Raw genomic sequence first — 17762 nt, 5'->3', positions numbered from 1 at the left:
TTCGAAATCAATTTGATTCAAAGCCTACTTCAATCATTTTTTTATTTATTTAACGGGGGAAGAAAAAAACACACAAAAACAAAATATCCTCTTTCACTCTATAATATATATATTTTACACTCATCATTGAAATATCATGGTTACAGGGTTTGTCTGTAATCACTTCCCTAAAAACTAAACAACATCATAACCACTAACATTATATTATAACAAAATCGTTTACGATCGACAAAAAAATATATCACATCAAATAACGACAACTCAAACATACCGTGCAAAGTAAAATAAATATTTCGCCTTCAATATACTATTAAAACTAAAAAAATCGTAATAAATACTTTTGTTTAGTTACTACCTAACATTAAATGCTTTTGACGCTATATAATTTGCTATGGAACAGAAGTAAAATGACATGTATCTAATATCATTCTTTTTTCCTCGACGTCAAACTCCGCGAAGATTGCCGTAGAATCTCGTCCAGTCCTCCTAACACTGGGTCGTAGTATATGTTAAATCATCAAAAAACTGTTGGCACTTTCATTAAAATATCCTAGAGCTCTGAGTTTCAACATATTATGTACATCTGTAGAAAATTGAATCACAGGAAGTGATTAATCACCCTGTATCAACATCAAACTTATGGCCATACTACAGTTACTTGTTGTTTATGATCTTGTAGTGAAGGACTAAATCAGACGAATACTTCCACATGTAATACTTCACGGTTCTTAGATCCATCGAGTGATCCAACACCTGCGAGAACAAAAGGAAATCAGCGGCGAAACGACAGAATGACGGGGCACGGCCTACCTGATCCGAGCAGGACAGTTGAATTTGATCAACGGTGTATCCGCTGGTGGTCTGGGACTGGGGATCGGCGTCCCCGCTTGGGGAAGTGGCGGTACCCTCCCCTAACAGTTTATCCAAGACGTGCTCAGCCACCTTGCGGCACTGTATGAAATCATTGGCTATCAATCGATCGGGCTGAAAGAAAAAAAAAAGTTGACGGCGCAATTGGTGGGTTTCGCCGCGGTTCCGTACTTTCTTCAGCCTCTCCTGCTTGAGGAGATTCAAAGGAACACTGGCATGGGGTTTCAGGTAAAACTGGATCTTTATAAATTTACTGGTACAGTTATCTTCGATGTTGGATATCACCCAGTTCGGAACTGTGTCGTTCAATAGAGCATTCTCGGTCTCTCCCGCTGTATCGCCTACTAGGACTCGATACAGAGTCCTTCCGCCAATTTCACTGAAAAGAATAATTGAAAAATAATTAAGAGATATAAAAGCATATTTGAAAATTGGCATATACATTAATAAAGCCTGAAATAGTACTAAATAGAGGTATATCAGTACTTCCATGTCATTTTTATAAAATTTTCCGATGGATCTAATAGTTCCTATAGTTTACTACTTATATAACATCCTTTTAAAGTTTTCTTTATTTATCTTTAAGAAATTATAAATAACAAAAACGTCTGAATTTAGTAATTCTACCGCAAAATAAGTACATTTGGCAACTATGGCCATCCCCAATACGACACAAAATACTAAAGCCAAAAGTTGCGACAAAAAAAAATCAGGCAGTAGTCCTACTGAAAAAATAATACATTTGGCAATATGACCTATCACAAATATAACACGAAATCAACGTAAAACGAAAGTTTTAGAACAAAAAATACTAGAGTTTGACTTGACAACTACGGTTTTCGAAAACATAATACAAAATAAGCCTTAGAGTAAAAAACAAATTGTAATTCTACTGCAAAAATGGCACACGTGGCAGCACTATCTATAAGAAATAAGTGTGGAACGAAAATAGGCAGTAGTTCTACAGAAAAATTATTAACTATAATATCCACAAGTATGAAACAAAAATGTGGAATATTTGTTTTGTTCTACTGCAAAAAGTATATATTTGGCAACTGCGGCCTCCACAAAAACTAAAGTTTTAAAAAACAGTAGTCCTACTGGAAAAAACGTACACTTGGCAATTACGAAAACGATACGAAATAAACGTACCCTATCAAAACAAAATATATTTACCTTAAAATTAATGGAATGTGTTTCGGAACGCTGAAGTATATTTGCTCTTGGTCGCTCTGGACCCGGCGCCAGTTCTCGAACAGCGACTGCAGTAGCAACTTGCCGTAGTTGACCTTATGGTCCGGCTCGGGATGATCCAAAATGCCAGCGTCTTTCGTCGACACCCAAGCGGAGAAACAGTCCACTTCGTCTTGACCGAGATGGATGGTCAGCATCTACGATGAAGATCAACCAGGCGATTATGAAATTAAAACCGACCCCGCGGGAACTCACCCCGGTTTTCAGATCCATATTGAACCAATTCGGGACGTAAACGAGCCTCTCGCTGTTCCGCGTTTTTAACTCGTTCTGATAATTAACCGGCCCCAGGTCTTCAACTTTTTGCGCCTGAAAATCATCAGTTATTAAATGGATTTTAGGAGAAACGTAGAAAAATTACTCTAAGTATATCGTACAACGCGACGTTGCCGTTGGAATCCTCGGTCAGAACATGTCTCTTGTCGTTGATGGTGTTGGCTTTGATGATGGCGGCATCTCCTGGAATCAGGCCGATCGGCTGGGTGGGCATCGGCAAGTCTTCTTTGAAATTCCTTTCGGTCGGTAGTTTCCAACAACACATCGTTGATTTTGACGTCGAAACCTATGCAATGTTGTTTTAAACGAATCCACACCGAAAAAAAGCAGAAACATACCCAAATTCCTTGTTGGTCTGCTGTGAAACACATTTTCAATATGGGAGCGTCCTCCATACAGACCAGTATAGTATTCTGAGGATTTTTCAGTTCGGTCATAATAACCTGGCAAGAAACAGTATGAAAAACCGGGATCACCAAGTGATGGACATGCTCACCTTTTTATCGCGTCCACCAGAAATAATGTGAGAAAAATTATCGGTGACCAGCAGAGCCCAGACTGAATCCGAATGGACTAAAATGGTTTGTATACATCTGACGAAAACACAAAAAGAATCACGTTAATCGAGGTTTTACGAATTAATGAAACTTGTACCTCTGTTGCCCGATATTCCAGACTTTTATTGAACCATCACTACTACCAGAAATACATTGACACCCATCCCTCGAAACCACCAAAGCTTTTACAGTACCAGTATGACCTGGTGAAACAAAAAAATTGACGAGATCCTACTGTAAAGACATCAACATACCTTTGAGCTTGCATTGTTTAGCACAGGTCCTTGGATCCCATAATCTTAGAGCCTTTTCGGTGGAACCACTCACTATAACACTACCAGGGGGGTTCATTGCTAAACTATAAATAGATTCTTTGCTACCCATGAGGCTCGATGCTGAAAAAAAAGTACTGTGTTTGATAATTACCTCAATACCCATTCTCTGTTCTTACTAGTGACTGTGTTGTTGCTTGCTGTTAGAGCAGTGAGGGTATTGATATCCCACAGATATATGGATTTATCGAAACCGGCAGATGCTACCTGTTCTTTATCTTTGGCATAAGCTAGAGCTTTCACATAGTCCTTGTGAGTTCTCAAAGTTGACATGCAAAAACCTTTATGAGCGTTCCAAACTTTCACGGTTGTGTCTGAGCTGGCAGATATCACTGGAAACGCCCGTTTAAAATAAAACAGGGAATGTAACAACGATTACAAGTACTTACAGTGACGACCTCCGCAGCACAATATAATATCGTTAACCCAGTCCGTGTGGTGCTCCATTCCATGAAGAAACCTCTCATGTTCATGAACCCTGATGATCGAGTCTCTCCCAGCCGAATACAATCGATCATATTGCGGATCGAACTGAAGAGCGTTCACGCCGGCACGGTGTTTCCTCTCCTCGCGCTCGCAAATTACCATAGATACCTTATGCCCCATTAGTACGACATAACAACACCCGAAAAAAAAAACCACAAAACTTACCTGGACTTTTTTCCGCACCGTCTGAGCTTTTATGTTAGACATACTGAGTTAAAAGCCCATTTAATTCAGTTTACGTAATCCATGTATACGTTTGTATTGTTTAAAGACGATATTTCGATACCTACGTCTAAAACAGATAATTCGACTAATAAACAAGATTTGAGGTTAGGTTCGTTGATGGCTTCTCCGTCCGCGCACATTCCACGATGAATTGCGTCAAGGTTTTTTTTTTCTTTCCGGGTTTTTTAAATGAAACGCATACTAGATACCAGTGTTTAATTAATAACAAAAACAATACAGCTCCAATGAACACACACACACAATACAGATACAAAACATTGGCTTTAATATATGTATGTACAACGAAAATCAGCATAAATATGTTTCATTAATTTTTGCGACGATTCTTGAACCACGGATGGGTTTGAATTTGGTGAAGTATATATATCTGTCAACCGAAATTATTCGAACTTTTTATACAATATATACCAAGAGGGTAAGTAAGGTGCCTACGCTACTCTAGACACACCATTAATAATAATAATAATAATAATACCCATGAAAATTATCCTCTAATTTTCCCTCCATTGATATATATCTTTTTTTTGCTAACTAACTAACATAAAGTCAAAAAATAGCCTAAGTGGTATAAAATTACAAAACTAGTCTCAATCTTTCCTGACTTTTCGTTTTCTCGTACCCTCGCCGATGGGAGCTGCCTCTTCCTGCAAAACAGATGGAAATACAATCACGGCCTACTTAGATATGTTGGAACCCCGCAATATAATTTCGTTAAATACGTATAAATTGGAATGTGTATTGTAACTAGCAAAAAGATAAATACGATAGTTCAAAATGGAAAATCAACAGTCTTGTACTTGTATTTTGTGGTTTACAAACATTTGCTGAACAAATTAAATGGAAAATTGTCGTATAAAAGTAAAAAAAAAATTGAATCTTGTATTGCAATTAAAATGGAATATCCACAGTTATATGTGGTAGAAAAAGTCAGTAAGGGCAATATGATGATTTTAAAGCAAAAAGGTAGTAGCTCTACTACAAAAAGAGTATACTTGGCAACTATGACCTTCGCAAAAACGATACAAAACAAGATTGAAATAACGGTAAAAAACAAATAGACATTCTACTGCAAAAATAATACACTTGGCAACTATAGCCATCATAAATACTATAGGGAATAAATGCAAAGGGAATATTTTGAGATAAAAGAGGCAGTCATTATACTACAAAAAATGTACAATGTAGATAAACTTGTACTCTGCACTTGGTGGTGCTTGCTGTCATTTACAAACATCTGCTGAACAATTTAAATAGGAAACTGTTGTAGAAACTTATCCTCTTGCCTAGCAGTAAGATGATTTTAAACCAATAAAATAGTAATTCTACTGCAAAAAGAGTATACTTGGCAACTATGGTCTGTAATATATTATATGAAGTAAATACAAAGGGGATATTTTGGATATAAAAAATGCAGTCATTATACTGCAAAAAAAAACTCATCAAGAGGTCATTATGAATTAATACCATACCACAGGTACATAACCGAATAAACTTGAGGGGTTCCCTTTTAGCAAAACGAAGATCCTTACATCGTTCGCTGCGGGCTCTTCCTCGTCGGTGTCGGGGTTGGATATCTTCTCCGCGTCCTCGTCGTCGTCCTCCTCCCCTTCCTCCGGCGCCTCCCCCTCGCCCTCCTGCTCCTTCTCCTCGATGATCTCTGTGATTTTCGACTCCCTAGGCTCCTCCTTACCATCTACGTCTTCAGTCGGTTCATCAGTCTTCTTTTTCTCGGCGTCGCGTTCCTACACGTTTGGGATGAAGGTGCGTTAGTGAAGGTTTGAGGGATTTCGTGGGATCGCGTTACCTGAACTTGACTAGCAGACGGCTTACAGCATAAATACAATATAAAAACTACGGGGATACTTAAAACAATTATGTACACACCCCAAAGCATGGGATAATCATTGGTCAGGTTGGCTAGCTTTTGTACTACACTCTCCTGAAAAAAAAAACAAATACTACAACCAGCACTAAAGGATCAATGAACGAGGCGACTGCGATTTCTACCGATTGAGCGTTTCTTATTTACGAATTTACCTCTTTAACACACTTGTATAAGTAGTTGATGTAGAACATCACCGGAATGGAGCAATAGATAAAGTATGCGGTCCAACCAGTGATGTTGTAATTGAGTGATCTCAAGATCCTGCCCCAAAGAGCTGCCTGGTATGTTATAACATCAAGAAGGCGTTAAAGTGAGTGAATAAATAAGGCATGGCTTCCTCGTTATTTTCACAACTTTGTTGATTACCGACTATGGAATGGGTCATCTGTCCATGTTCATTTGGTAATGTCATAGTTAAATAGGATTTTATATATATTCTCATATTTAGGGTGTGAACTTCGACAATCTCTATGTTTTTTAATCGTTTTTATACGCTTTCTTATTGAGCTTCCTGGCATTATAAATATCAGTTGTTTAATTTGCGAGTTATAGAAAGAAATGTTAGCCATGGAACAAGGATTCAAAAATGCAAATAGCTCTAATTTGCAAAGAGTTGATTTGGTGATGCTGGAAGAGTCAAAAAAGGATTTTTGCTCCACAGAATTTATAAATATCAAAACCTGAATGTAATAAACTTTAGTAAAAGTCGTATAATTATTTTTCACACGTCATAACCATTAACAAGAAACATAATTTAACATTATGCCTCCTAATATTTACATAAATGTGACGCCACATGACACTGACAAGTTTTTTTTAGTTAAAGTTCGAAATAAGGAATGTTAGGAAATATGCAATAATGCTGCAAAAAGTTGAACAAACTTTCATGTACATTCAAAAAAACGGAGAATGGATTCTGGACACCTCCTGTTCATATTACACATACAATTTGTATAAAATCACACCGACAGATGGCCCACCCCATACTTGACTTAATTACCGTGGAGATAGATAAGGAAGAAGAGGAAGGGTTTACTCACGGAATCTCTGGCGATTTTCTGCCTCTTCTTCCCAAAGGTGGCCTTGGCCCATCGATCGGCCTCGGCATAGTCATCGGTAATGATGATGTTGTCGAACAGGATATCCTTTGACATGGACCACAGTTCGAATCCCACCGCGTGCTACGTAACAGAGACGGGGAATCAGTGACCTGGACGCGACCGAGCTCGAAATGCCTTACCACCGCGTTCATCCGGAACGGTTGCTTGTCCTCGAAGAAGTCAGGGTTGGGGATCTTGCGCGGGCGCCATTTGCCCCTGTAGTTCGGGTTGTCTATCAGCGGCGGACGCCATTTGCCCTTGAAGGCGGGGTTGTTGACGAGCGGGGGTTCCCAGGGACCGCAGCCGGGCACGTCGGCGCAGGCGGGGTTCTCAATCAGGGGAGGTTCCCACTCGCCGTCCATGTCCGTGTCCCAGTCGGCAGGTTTTTCCGCCTTGGGATCCGGTAAATGGGTGGGTTCGTTCTCCAACCATCTACGTTACAGTTATCCGTGGAAATATTTTATGAAAACAAAAAAACACAATGATCGACATACTCTGAAGGCATCACCGCCAATTCGTCGACGATCTGGGCGGGAGCGTCCTCGTCCCAATCATCCGGCTTCACCGCGTTCGGGTCCGGGATCTTCTCCCTTTCGTCCCAATCCTCCGGTTTCTTATCGGTGGGGTCCTCGATCTCCGCCGGGGGATTCACGGCCGGCGTGAAATCCTCCAACAAACTGCCCCAGTTGACGCGTTTCTGGTCGATCTGAACCTCAAAACTATTATCTGGATTCAATAACAGCGTATACAAATGAGGAAGCTTGTCTGCGAATATTTCCTCCAACCTACGAGAACAAATCAAACAACAATTACTCCACATTAACCAACAGAAGCACCAACCTTTCTTTCGGTTTCTCGCAGTGTTTTTCTTCGATAGAACCATTCTTTGGATTTTTATGCCGGAAGATAAAGTGTAACTTGTGATCATTACCGCATTTATCAGGACCAAACATAATACTATAAGGACTCTTATCATGGAAATTCTTCAAGTCAGCTGATCTGTCATTCAGTAATTTTATATAGGCACCACCGCACTCCTGGCCATCCTGGAGCAGTACCTCATACTGCACTATCAAAGGCTTCGTGTCAAACACGAATGGTCTAACCAAGGGAGCGGATATAGCGGCGTGTTTCGCCTTGGATTTTAGGGCAAGACCCAGATCGCCCTTCAGGGCGTCCTTGATTGCGGGCTCCACCGACCAGACGCCGTCATATTTCGATATCTCGTCGGTTAGACCGTACTTCTTAGCCTCGGATCGCACCCATTTTTCATCGAATTTGGCTAGATCGTCGAAGTGTTCGGCAAAATAGACCGCTGACTCATCTAGGGGTTGTGGACTTTTATATTGATATTCTGAGTCAGTGGGGTCGTCCTCAGTTTCGATCGTAACGCCGTCCTGTTAATGCAACGTTATTTAAAGGGCGATCGGATTAATAAATTGTTTGTACATACCTCTGTGTCATCAGATTGCGCCACGCCAATACAATATATAAATAAAAGTATACTTCGTATTGAAAGTTTCATTGTTATATATTCAAATGTGCCAGCATATATACCCTAAAAGTTTAATGATTTACTTTAAAATATGTTTAAAGACACGCGGCAGTGACAGTATATAAAATAGCACTAATAAAATTGACAATTTATTTTACATTATAAATTACAGTTTTCCTGAATGCCTATTAAATATTTATGAAAGCTGAAATATAACGTACATAACCTTAAAACGAATTACAAATAAAACGGAAATCTCAACATTTTTTTGGATAAAAAAATGTCCACTTACATCCAACGGCTTTAATTATTAGAACCCCAAAACACGAACTCTTTACGGAAAAACTCTAGAAAACTAAACTATAAACTGTCACCGGTTGACATTTAAACTCGAGGACTTCAACGTTGTCAGTGCTAACTATTTAATGTGAGCATACACAGTAATGCTAGCCATAGTTAAAAATGGTATGATTATATTGAGCATATTAAAAAGAAAGTGTTACTGCGAGTAGGGGAGTACCTAATTAAATTAAAAAAATCAATGTTCTGTATAGCCGGGACGTAAATCTGGCAACGACACACGTCTCTGGTGGCCAATGAAAATTGTCCATATGTCCAAGTAAACTTCGTTTTTGGCGGGCGGATGAATGAATTCAATAACCGGACGTAGTATATTAACTTAGCGTTAATTAAATTATCTAGGTAACGCGATACAATAGGGGTCTACTGCATCGAAGTAATTATAACTTGGATATTATTATATAATATTTCCAGAGAACATTATTTTGACAATTTATACTATATTACAAATTTTGCTTCGACGGTGGATTATGATATGTTAAAGGCAATATCGACGTTTCATAATATTGTATGTTTTCATTTGTACTTTGCAGAATTTATAAAATGATATAAGTATATGCGTATAAGGACAGTGTAAGTAACTTCAATAAACAGACACGAAATAAAAGTACGCTATAAATTATCAGTTTATATTAAAAAAATACAAATCGGGGTTTCGTTCAGGAAATGTTGACAGTTTTTGCTTTGACATTAGTTATTTTCAATATGCCAAAGCCACTGCGATCGGCTGTCCATAGGAAATCGTAATATATCTTGAGATCCTAGAAAATTAATGACGTAAACAAGTGCAATAAAAAGGCATGAAATAAAAAACGCGACATAAATAATGAATGTTTATATTAAAAAATACATTATCCTAATAGTAATTGGAGCTTCATACAGGAAATATAATATGTTAATTTATCACATACATTTTGTAATGGTTCTGTTATCAGTTATAAAACATGAGCAGTGGGTAAATATAAGTAAATCTTCTTGTTTGGCACAAGAAATCTAAATGGTCATGTTGTTGTCTCATCTGAACTTGCATCAATTTTCGTGACTATTCTCTCACTCTCTCTTTCGCTCTTTATTTTAAGTACTGGTATTCTTAGATCTACAAGAGATATGAGCTCGTTTACTGTGGAATGGTTTCGTTTTGGAGTCGGGAAGAATCTTTTAGTGTTTCGGGAGAAAGTCGAAGAATTATTGGCTAGTTGACCGGGTAACGGAGGAATAAGTTTTGCGGAATGTGGATCCATTATCTCGGATAATGTGTTGGATAGTTGAATACAGTGAAAGAGTGTTATCAGTGTTGTGCCGGTGGAGTTAAATAGTGCTTTTGGTAAGTGGGGTACTATGAAACCGTTCCCGTTGCCTTGATTTTATTGAACGACACCTCCATGGCTAGTTTCCCGGACTTGACGCCGTGCATTTCGATTTTGCTCCACAGGGTTGCCATCAGGAAACAAAATATGATTAGGATTGTCACGAGGACCCTCAGCACGTTGAACAGCGCGGGATACGTGTCGAAGAACTTGGTCTCCAGCACGGCCGGCATCACTATAGTCACAACGAGCAGCGGAAACAGAATCATCACCCCGAACCAATACAGGACCTTAGTCCTGCTGATGCTGCGCATCGCGCTCTTGCACAGCATGATGCACTCCTCCAGCACGGCCGATTTGATGCTGTCGTCCGGCAGGATCCTGCTGGAGCTCGCGGCGCGACTCACCGCCAACTCGACCAGGATAGCCTCGTGGTCCGAGTAGCTGTACGACTGTTTGGGGACTCGCGTCGGTAAGGGCAGCGTGTAGCTCTTCAGTTCGGCGTTGACGTTGAGGCCCGGGTGGTACATGACGTAGTCGATCCGTTTCCCCAGTATGTTCTTCTTGACCAGGGACGACGGCGTGTAGCTGTTCTTACAGTTCTCGCAGGTAGCGTACATTTCCTCGGAGAGGTCCTCGGATTGCATGTAAGCGTCCGTCAGGCCGGGCATGCTGAGGATCACCCTGGAGGGAACAAAAATAAGCGGAAATCCTCAAAATAGCAGTTAAAATTAGTGATTGTACACAAGGTTGAGGAAAGAGATTTTTGTTTTTCTTCGTAGTTCTTTGTAATTCAGTCATTAATCAATGATAGATGTCTGGTCTACCCACTAGTAGTGTCTATTTCTGGAGAATCACAACCGGTTTTCGGTAAACTTCGGTCGTTTCCGCCTGATTATGCGACGTTGCCATTTGCGAATATTTGATCCTGACACTGGTAGGAGTTCTGTTTTTTAAGGTTCAGAATTGGTTATAGTTTATTCGTTTTTGTGCCGTTCATATTTTGATTATAAATGGTAGGCAGTAATGGATAAACCATCGATTTGTGAATATTGTCCAAAAACACTTTTAATATGAACAAACACATGAGGAGACTACATTCAAGCATCCATTCAATATTTACTTTAATTTTGCAAATAGGTTCTGTACCGAATTCTTTATATCCCAGACAGAGTTGACTCTGTGAAAGTAAAAGTACAGATGAATATGACTCGATGTCCTTTATGTGAGTATATCTCATCAGAATCACAGCTCATTGATCATATAGACAATCCACAGCATTGAAATTGAATAAGAACATTGAAGTTTGGCTCAGTTGAAGGTTTTTCAGGTGGGGGGTTTCTATTTTGGTAAAAATGTTACTACTCCTAAAATCTCCTTTAATCAGATAAAAATATGATTGCAGCCAAACTAGCTACTAAAATTCCGATAGATGATATATTGGATGGAACAGAAGCTAATTTAAGTAGTGACAATTTGAAAAGACAAAATTTATTGACTTATACAGATTTATATAACATTCAGTAAGCAAACCAATATAATATTCAGTAAGCTTAAAGCATACCGATTTGAATTGCATTCCTTGCTTTTATTGAATGAATTGAGGGACAGGTTTCCATTCTGTTTTTGCATATTGAAGAGAGAAGAGATATCGATTCAATGAGGAAACAATGAAGGTATTTTTTAGTGCTGCGCAAGATATATTATTGAGTAATTATAAAGGTAAATAGATGTTAATGAATGAAATGGTTGCTTCTTCTTCAAATATACGTATAATTTTCAACAACTGGCAACATTGCAGACTAAAATCCTTGAGCGGTTGGGGGGATTCTCCAGAACCAGACTCTTGTCTACCTACCATTTTTTTTTCTATGCTACCCACTGGCCAGTAAGTAACATGACCTGGGGTGACTATTCCTTGTGGGACTTTACATTCATACCCAGTATCAACAGTAGGACACTTTACTTTAATACATTTTTGTCTGCAATATATATTCTCCATATATAACTACGATTCATTCAATCTGGCAACGCTGCGACTGAAAATTTAGACTTTTTAGGTATTTTGGTGACTGCTCTACCAGCTTCATTTATAAAAATAAAGGGCTTCTCAAAGAGTCCAACAACTTTATCCCTATTTCTCCCAAAAGATTATTAAAATGGAGAATGTCGATCGTACATGTCTGTCTTATTGACGTCATGGTTTGAAAAAAACATTACCAAACAGGTGCTTAGGATATAGCAAGTGATAAAAGGTATCGATTTTTTTTTTAAATATAGATATTGATGTTTTTAATAACAAACATTAATATATCGAAGTATTTAAAGGTTCCTCATTATTGCATAAATTACTTAGTCTGAAAAAATACCGATTTTCAAAACCTTTCCTATTTTTATATCCATTTTCATTGGATTATTTTTTTTACTTTTAATACCTATACGATAGATCTCCAGGTTCCGTATTCAGGTCGCCAGCTAAAACCACTAGGTCCGCCATACCAGAAGTGAGCAAAATAAATTGAGCTGTGTCGTAGGCTTGCAGGACACGATGCGCTTGATAATCATCGGAAGCCCGATTGTACTCTGCATGAAGCTGAAACAAGATTAACCATCAGATATCCCTGCGAACAATGGAAATGATGATGGTATTACATGAGCTGAATAAACATTGACGTAAAAAGTCTCTGCACCCTCTACAACTTTCAGGCGACAGAGTCCAACACCTTTCCCCGCCCACCAGTCCCCGTGTTGCAATTTGTGTATGTATCCATTCACTGACCATTGATGAAAAAAGGTTTCTTCGATAAGGTGTTTCGACATGATACATATACCCGACCCCGTGACCCCGCTTAAACGATAAATTGAACAGTTACTCACACTTTCAATCGTGAACACTCATCGGAAAATACCTGTAAAAGTAGTGGGAATAAGGCAGGACTTCCTTGCATTTTTCTCGGATCAGATTATAATCCGAATCCGTCCAGACTTCCTGCAAACAGACGACGTCAAACTGGCTGGAGGCTAACAGATCGGCGATGGCGTGCATCCGAGGTTTTCTATCCTTGGATACCACCGCCAGACCCCTGCAATGCCACCCTTTAAAGCATATTGTTCAATAAAAGTCACCTGACATTTATCTTACCAACAATTTAATGTGAAAATTCGTAAATTTAATGACATAACTATAACAAAAACAAACAAAAATAAAGGTTTCTAATTTAAATGTAGTGATTGTCGTGCCTTTTTTTCGTCCAATTTAACTAGGAGAAATTGAAGGTTGTGTACGTTTTTTATTCCTGATTTGTTTTTTTTGTGGTGGTGATGGTAGCTAAACCCTGTAACAGGACAAAGAAGAACAGAACCATTCATTTTTCTAAAAATTTAGCGAATAACAACACTAGAATGAACGAATCACGTTCGTTTAATAACGGGTAAATTCGGATCTCCTGTCGTTATGTATCGTATATTCTTATAAAAATGTACAATTTTATTGATTGACATACATTTTCATGTTATGTTAATCTTAATCTATAATATATTTGCACAATTATCTGATTGATTCCTTATTAAATCATCACGATAGTACAGTTTTGACACCGATTTGAATTTCCCAGTTTAATTCTGCAATTCCCAGCTGATTCCCGAGCTGTCTGATTGGCTGTTCATTTAGTAAAATGAATGTAAACCCGCAAAAAAAAGGACAAGGTCATGGAGGTCGAATTTGATTGATTGAGGTTACGAAGCGGAGCGGTGTCATGGATAAAACAACAAAATTAAATGATTTTATAGCAGTTTGACACGTAATTTTCCAAGGGTTATCGGAGACGTAATTGATCGAGATGGAGCTAAGCTGTAACGTTCAAAATTACGAATGGGGCAAGAAGGGAGCCGATAGTAAAGTAGCGCAACTGCAGAAAAGCGCGAATGAGGGTTTCGAGGTGAAGGAATCGCTGCCGTATGCCGAATTATGGATGGGGACTCACGTGAATGCGCCTTCGATAATAAAATCGACCAAACAGAAGCTATCAGATGCTATAACAGAACATCCAGAGTATCTGGGCGATGATGTCTTACGAGAGTTCAATGAGCTACCTTTTTTGTTTAAAGTTTTGTCCGTAGACAAGGCGTTATCCATTCAAGCTCACCCTTCCAAGGTATGTTCTTTTTTATGCTGTGTTTCAACACTGAATTGATCCTAAACTATTTGCAGGATCATGCAGCTGAATTACATTCAAAGTTCCCCAATATTTACAAAGACCCAAACCATAAACCTGAGATGGCTATTGCTCTGACGCCCTTTGAAGCATTATGTGGATTCAAACCCCTACCAGAAGTCAAATCCTTCATTAAAGGTATTTTACGGTGATGAAAGAAAGACCCTGGTTCACTGTGTCGTCCTTCTTGTAGATATACCGGAATTGCAATGTATAATAGGACATGAGACTCTCAATAATGAATGTCAATTAGTTCAAAATGCTTTCAGAGCCGTTTTGACCTGCTCCAAGGAGAAAATCCGTACCTGCATTGACAGTTTATTCGAGAGGTTTCAAACATATGGTATGAATCCATTATCCATTAAAAAATTTTTGACCAAGATTTTGTTCGGTTGCAGACCAGAATCAAAGACAAGCCCACCTGGTATTTTTGGTGGAGAGGTTACACTCCCAGTTTCCATATGATAATGGTATTTTAATGGTGTATTTCTTGAATTATCTCAAGTTAAGTGAACGTGAGGCAATATTTTTGGGAGCTAATGAACCTCATGCATATCTGTTTGGAGGTAAGTGCTTAAATTGGTTTGTGTAAGTTAATATGTGCATTGAATTTTTTCTTAGATTGTGTTGAGTGCATGGCATGTTCTGATAATGTGGTCAGAGCTGGACTGACTCCCAAGTTTGTGGATGTGGATACTCTGTGCGACATGCTAATATACAAAGGAGAGAAGCCAGAAGATAAATTGTTCTCTCCCATCCGTGAAGATGCCTTTTCTGTGATTTTTAAACCACCAGTGCCTGATTTTGCTGTCGTGCAGATCGAGGTAATTGTGTACCTATTCACCATTCGACATTTTCTTACTGTATACTTGTAGGTGCCTGAGGGTGAAACCTCTTTTGAAACTGCCAAAAGGAGTAGTGCTAGCATCATCCTGGTTGTTTCAGGAGAGGCTGATTATGTCAATGGTAAAGTTGTTCCTGGTACAGTTTTATTCCTGCCTGCCAATAACACAATTGACTTTACAAATTTAAAGGGTACATTATTCTTGTACCAAGCCTTAGCAAATGTGTAACATTAGAATCAATAAAAACGATAAAGCATTATCACCTCGTTTTTTTTTGTTCAGTAGTCCTAATTCAAGTAAGACAAAAAAAATTTTATTATATAAAACAACAATATCGAGTTATCTGGTTTAAAAAATTATCTTAGCTGAACATATATAACGCTTATAATACATCTAAGTTTGTTGGGTCATCTCCTTTTTCTTTGTAAAAATCAAAAGTAAAATATTTTTTCCCTAAATAATCTATTTCCCTTTTAAATGTTTAGAAATTGTATCATTGTTGTATATGTTGAAAGTGTAAACATATATCCGATTTTTCGCAGGTTCAATGTTTTTTATAACTTTACCATAAATAGTCCTAATATTATGCATTTTGTAAAACAATATGAAGATTATTAAGTTGCATAACCACCCAGTCTGCTTAACCCAATGCTATTTATTTTTCTTTGTTCAGGTATATAGATAAACAAAAACAAAATATGTAGGAACGAATAGTAAATATTTGTCATTGTTATTTATTTAGCAAGTTCCGTATCTTGTTAATAATTTTACACAATACTGTACAGATGAAATAATTAATAAAACATTTAAAATATGTTAGCTTAACGTTAGTAATGATATTCAATAATCTCTAAGTTGTAGACGTGCCTACTAGATGCTAATCGGCGGACGATCGGATTTTGTTTGTTTCATCCTCGTCTTCCGTGAGGAAGATGGGTATGGCGAAAGGCGCAAATGGGTTCTGGACGATTCGGTGTTTTACGTGATGTTCGTTGGTGGCATTGCCCTCTGGTCTGGCCAGAGTGGCAGCGACCAGTAGGAAAAAGGCGAGAAACCCGAGGAAGCCTCCGAAATTCTGTAAATACGAAGGCAGATATCGTTTATCGCGTAGATGACGGGTTACTTATATAGATAATGACTTACCATCGTGTCTGCTCGAGACAGTTAATCGACGTGACGACTCAGAGGTGAACTGAACGTTCTAGACTAGGTTAGGTGACACCGTTTAGTTTAAATATCAATGGTAATGTGTCGAAATAATGGCGAAGTTTTCTGCATTTTTATTTTCCAAGAAACCTGATTCCGGGCAACCTATGCGCAGATGTCTCGCGAGGTGTCTCGTAGCGGATTACGTTCTATCCGTATTCAAAGTCTACGTATCCGACGTTTATTTATCACTTAAGTGTCACAACAATGAACTGGGTTTTTTTCGCCTCAACTGGTTTTTTTTTCGCCTCAATTGAATGACGGAAAAATGAGGTTGTAATTGGATTAAATTAGACATTTATTTAATTGAATACCGACAAGTCCGTAAAAGTTTTAGATATTTTAAGGAAAATAATTATTTCTTTTGGTTAGTTTCATTTTTTTAATTCGGCAATTAAGATAAAGTTATGTCTTAGACTGTCATGTTGCAATGCAATGCAACAGTGAATCGAACTATTGTCAAAGAACTATAAACGTTTCTTCGTCAGGGGAACGATTTAGTCAGAATGTTCAAAATAGTAGTGGATTGGATGCCATGCAACAGCTATATCGTCATATATAGCAACTCCTGACAAAATACCTGCCGGTGAGCACGCGAGATGGTTTAACTCATTCTTAATTTTGTCTTTGTCACTTTTCACTTGGGAATATGCCTAAAATTCATGACTCTGGACTAGAAATCCCACTTAATGCCGAAGATCGTGGTTCGAAGCCCATATTAAGCGTAGGTCCATTCTAGTTATATTTTGGTTGGTGAAAAAGAGACTATAAAGACAGTACAATCAAAAAAATTGACAGATGGTATACTATATTTTTTATATACCAGGTGTAATGGAAAGTAATTACCGGTTCTTCTAACAGATGTCGCTAGGCTTATGTATGTAATGTTATGACTTGACGCATATGTAATTTTATTCTACTGACATCAAGCTGCAAAAGTAACACGTTATATTTTGCGAAAGTAACACCGTAATAGATATATACCATAATAGATTATACCTCTTTGTAAATGTCGAGTTTCGAGCCTGAGAATATACATTTGCAAGCATTGCTTTTCTTATTTTATAAAAAAAGAGTCGCTGAAAGTCATCGTCAAGTGGTGATTTCGACGTGCAAGACCAAGAACGTTCTGGTAGACTGACAAATTTTGAAGATGCGAAACTGCACGAGTTATTGGATGAAGACCCAGCCCGAACACAAAAACAATCGACAGAAGCGTTAAATGTGACCCAAGAAATTATTGGCGACCGATTAAGAGCAATGGGGAAAATTTTAAAAACTGCAAGATGGTGGCCTCTATCATTTGAATGACAGGCAAATGGAAAATCG

At 38.3% G+C, this 17762-nt stretch overlaps 4 protein-coding genes and 1 long non-coding RNA gene across 8 annotated transcripts; 1 reads left to right on the top strand and 4 right to left on the bottom strand.

Annotated features, from left to right (window-relative positions):
- Positions 1-91: 91 nt before the first annotated feature.
- Positions 92-4146, bottom strand: LOC143205018 (WD repeat-containing protein 48 homolog). The gene is made up of 13 exons (XM_076418006.1): positions 3941-4146; positions 3679-3883; positions 3409-3621; positions 3212-3352; positions 3055-3160; positions 2897-2993; positions 2739-2843; positions 2486-2686; positions 2320-2433; positions 2047-2261; positions 1042-1249; positions 811-984; positions 92-753 (listed from the first exon to the last, which is right to left on the bottom strand). The coding sequence occupies exons 1-13, from the start codon at positions 3980-3982 to the stop codon at positions 655-657; spliced, it is 1920 nt and encodes a 639-aa protein (XP_076274121.1). The 5' UTR covers positions 3983-4146; the 3' UTR covers positions 92-654.
- Positions 4147-4202: 56 nt separating this feature from the next.
- On the bottom strand, positions 4203-8943 carry LOC143205020 (calnexin). Of its 3 annotated transcripts, none has more exons than XM_076418011.1 (9): positions 8794-8943; positions 8460-8564; positions 7847-8403; positions 7501-7791; positions 7147-7438; positions 6947-7087; positions 6059-6184; positions 5551-5763; positions 4203-4665 (listed from the first exon to the last, which is right to left on the bottom strand). In XM_076418011.1, exons 2-9 carry the CDS (start codon positions 8529-8531, stop codon positions 4609-4611), a joined length of 1749 nt encoding a protein of 582 aa, XP_076274126.1. In that variant the 5' UTR covers positions 8532-8564; positions 8794-8943; the 3' UTR covers positions 4203-4608. The 3 variants fall into 3 exon arrangements, with proteins under 3 accessions (XP_076274126.1, XP_076274124.1, XP_076274125.1); XM_076418009.1 differs by lacking the exon at positions 6059-6184 and adding an exon at positions 5826-5960; XM_076418010.1 differs by lacking the exon at positions 6059-6184 and adding an exon at positions 5826-5960 and having other exon boundaries at positions 8723-8840.
- Positions 8944-9681: 738 nt separating this feature from the next.
- nSMase (neutral sphingomyelinase) lies at positions 9682-13517 on the bottom strand. Of its 2 annotated transcripts, XM_076418015.1 has the most exons (6): positions 13409-13517; positions 13311-13350; positions 13078-13251; positions 12821-13016; positions 12604-12761; positions 9682-10852 (listed from the first exon to the last, which is right to left on the bottom strand). In XM_076418015.1, exons 2-6 carry the CDS (start codon positions 13346-13348, stop codon positions 10198-10200), a joined length of 1221 nt encoding a protein of 406 aa, XP_076274130.1. In that variant the 5' UTR covers positions 13349-13350; positions 13409-13517; the 3' UTR covers positions 9682-10197. The 2 variants fall into 2 exon arrangements, with proteins under 2 accessions (XP_076274130.1, XP_076274129.1); XM_076418014.1 differs by having other exon boundaries at positions 13311-13470.
- A 359-nt stretch (positions 13518-13876) lies between these two features.
- Mpi (Mannose phosphate isomerase) lies at positions 13877-15486 on the top strand. The gene is made up of 6 exons (XM_076418017.1): positions 13877-14322; positions 14379-14520; positions 14576-14725; positions 14781-14948; positions 15004-15206; positions 15258-15486. Exons 1-6 carry the CDS (start codon positions 14008-14010, stop codon positions 15453-15455), a joined length of 1176 nt encoding a protein of 391 aa, XP_076274132.1. The 5' UTR covers positions 13877-14007; the 3' UTR covers positions 15456-15486.
- Positions 15487-15928: 442 nt separating this feature from the next.
- LOC143205042 (uncharacterized) lies at positions 15929-16512 on the bottom strand. Its single transcript, XR_013007723.1, has 2 exons — positions 16371-16512; positions 15929-16302 (listed from the first exon to the last, which is right to left on the bottom strand). It is a non-coding gene; the product is annotated as an uncharacterized LOC143205042 (long non-coding RNA).
- Positions 16513-17762: the final 1250 nt, after the last annotated feature.

Source organism: Rhynchophorus ferrugineus, unplaced genomic scaffold, assembly GCF_030347505.1.
Source record: "Rhynchophorus ferrugineus isolate W39M unplaced genomic scaffold, kcgeb_rfMv2 rfM11, whole genome shotgun sequence".
Taxonomy (NCBI): Eukaryota; Metazoa; Arthropoda; class Insecta; order Coleoptera; family Curculionidae; genus Rhynchophorus; species Rhynchophorus ferrugineus.
The sequence above is the reverse complement of the archived record's forward strand: the minus strand, read 5'-3'. Positions and strand labels throughout refer to the sequence as shown.

What these genes read in the sequence shown, in the direction of transcription:
- LOC143205018 (XM_076418006.1), bottom strand. Translation starts at nt 3,982, where the DNA reads ATGTCTAACATAAAAGCTCAGACGGTGCGGAAAAAAGTCCAG. An exon ending in GTGCTGCGGAGGTCGTCACT is followed by an intron (nt 3,622 to 3,678) that starts GTAAGTACTTGT and finishes GGGCGTTTCCAG; the next exon opens with TGATATCTGCCAGCTCAGAC. An exon ending in AAGCAACAACACAGTCACTA is followed by an intron (nt 3,353 to 3,408) that starts GTAAGAACAGAG and finishes CTTTTTTTTCAG; the next exon opens with CATCGAGCCTCATGGGTAGC.
- nSMase (XM_076418015.1), bottom strand. Translation starts at nt 13,348, where the DNA reads ATGTCATTAAATTTACGAATTTTCACATTAAATTGTTG. An exon ending in TATTCCCACTACTTTTACAG is followed by an intron (nt 13,017 to 13,077) that starts GTATTTTCCGAT and finishes TTATCGTTTAAG; the next exon opens with CGGGGTCACGGGGTCGGGTA. An exon ending in CCTGGAGATCTATCGTATAG is followed by an intron (nt 10,853 to 12,603) that starts GTATTAAAAGTA and finishes TGTTCCCTCCAG; the next exon opens with GGTGATCCTCAGCATGCCCG.
- Mpi (XM_076418017.1), top strand. Translation starts at nt 14,008, where the DNA reads ATGGAGCTAAGCTGTAACGTTCAAAATTACGAATGGGGCAAGAAGGGA. An exon ending in TTCAAGCTCACCCTTCCAAG is followed by an intron (nt 14,323 to 14,378) that starts GTATGTTCTTTT and finishes AACTATTTGCAG; the next exon opens with GATCATGCAGCTGAATTACA. An exon ending in TTGCTGTCGTGCAGATCGAG is followed by an intron (nt 15,207 to 15,257) that starts GTAATTGTGTAC and finishes GTATACTTGTAG; the next exon opens with GTGCCTGAGGGTGAAACCTC.
- LOC143205020 (XM_076418009.1), bottom strand. Translation starts at nt 8,531, where the DNA reads ATGAAACTTTCAATACGAAGTATACTTTTATTTATATATTGTATTGGC. An exon ending in CGCAATCTGATGACACAGAG is followed by an intron (nt 8,404 to 8,459) that starts GTATGTACAAAC and finishes TTGCATTAACAG; the next exon opens with GACGGCGTTACGATCGAAAC. An exon ending in AAGAGCCCGCAGCGAACGAT is followed by an intron (nt 4,666 to 5,550) that starts GTAAGGATCTTC and finishes TCTGTTTTGCAG; the next exon opens with GAAGAGGCAGCTCCCATCGG.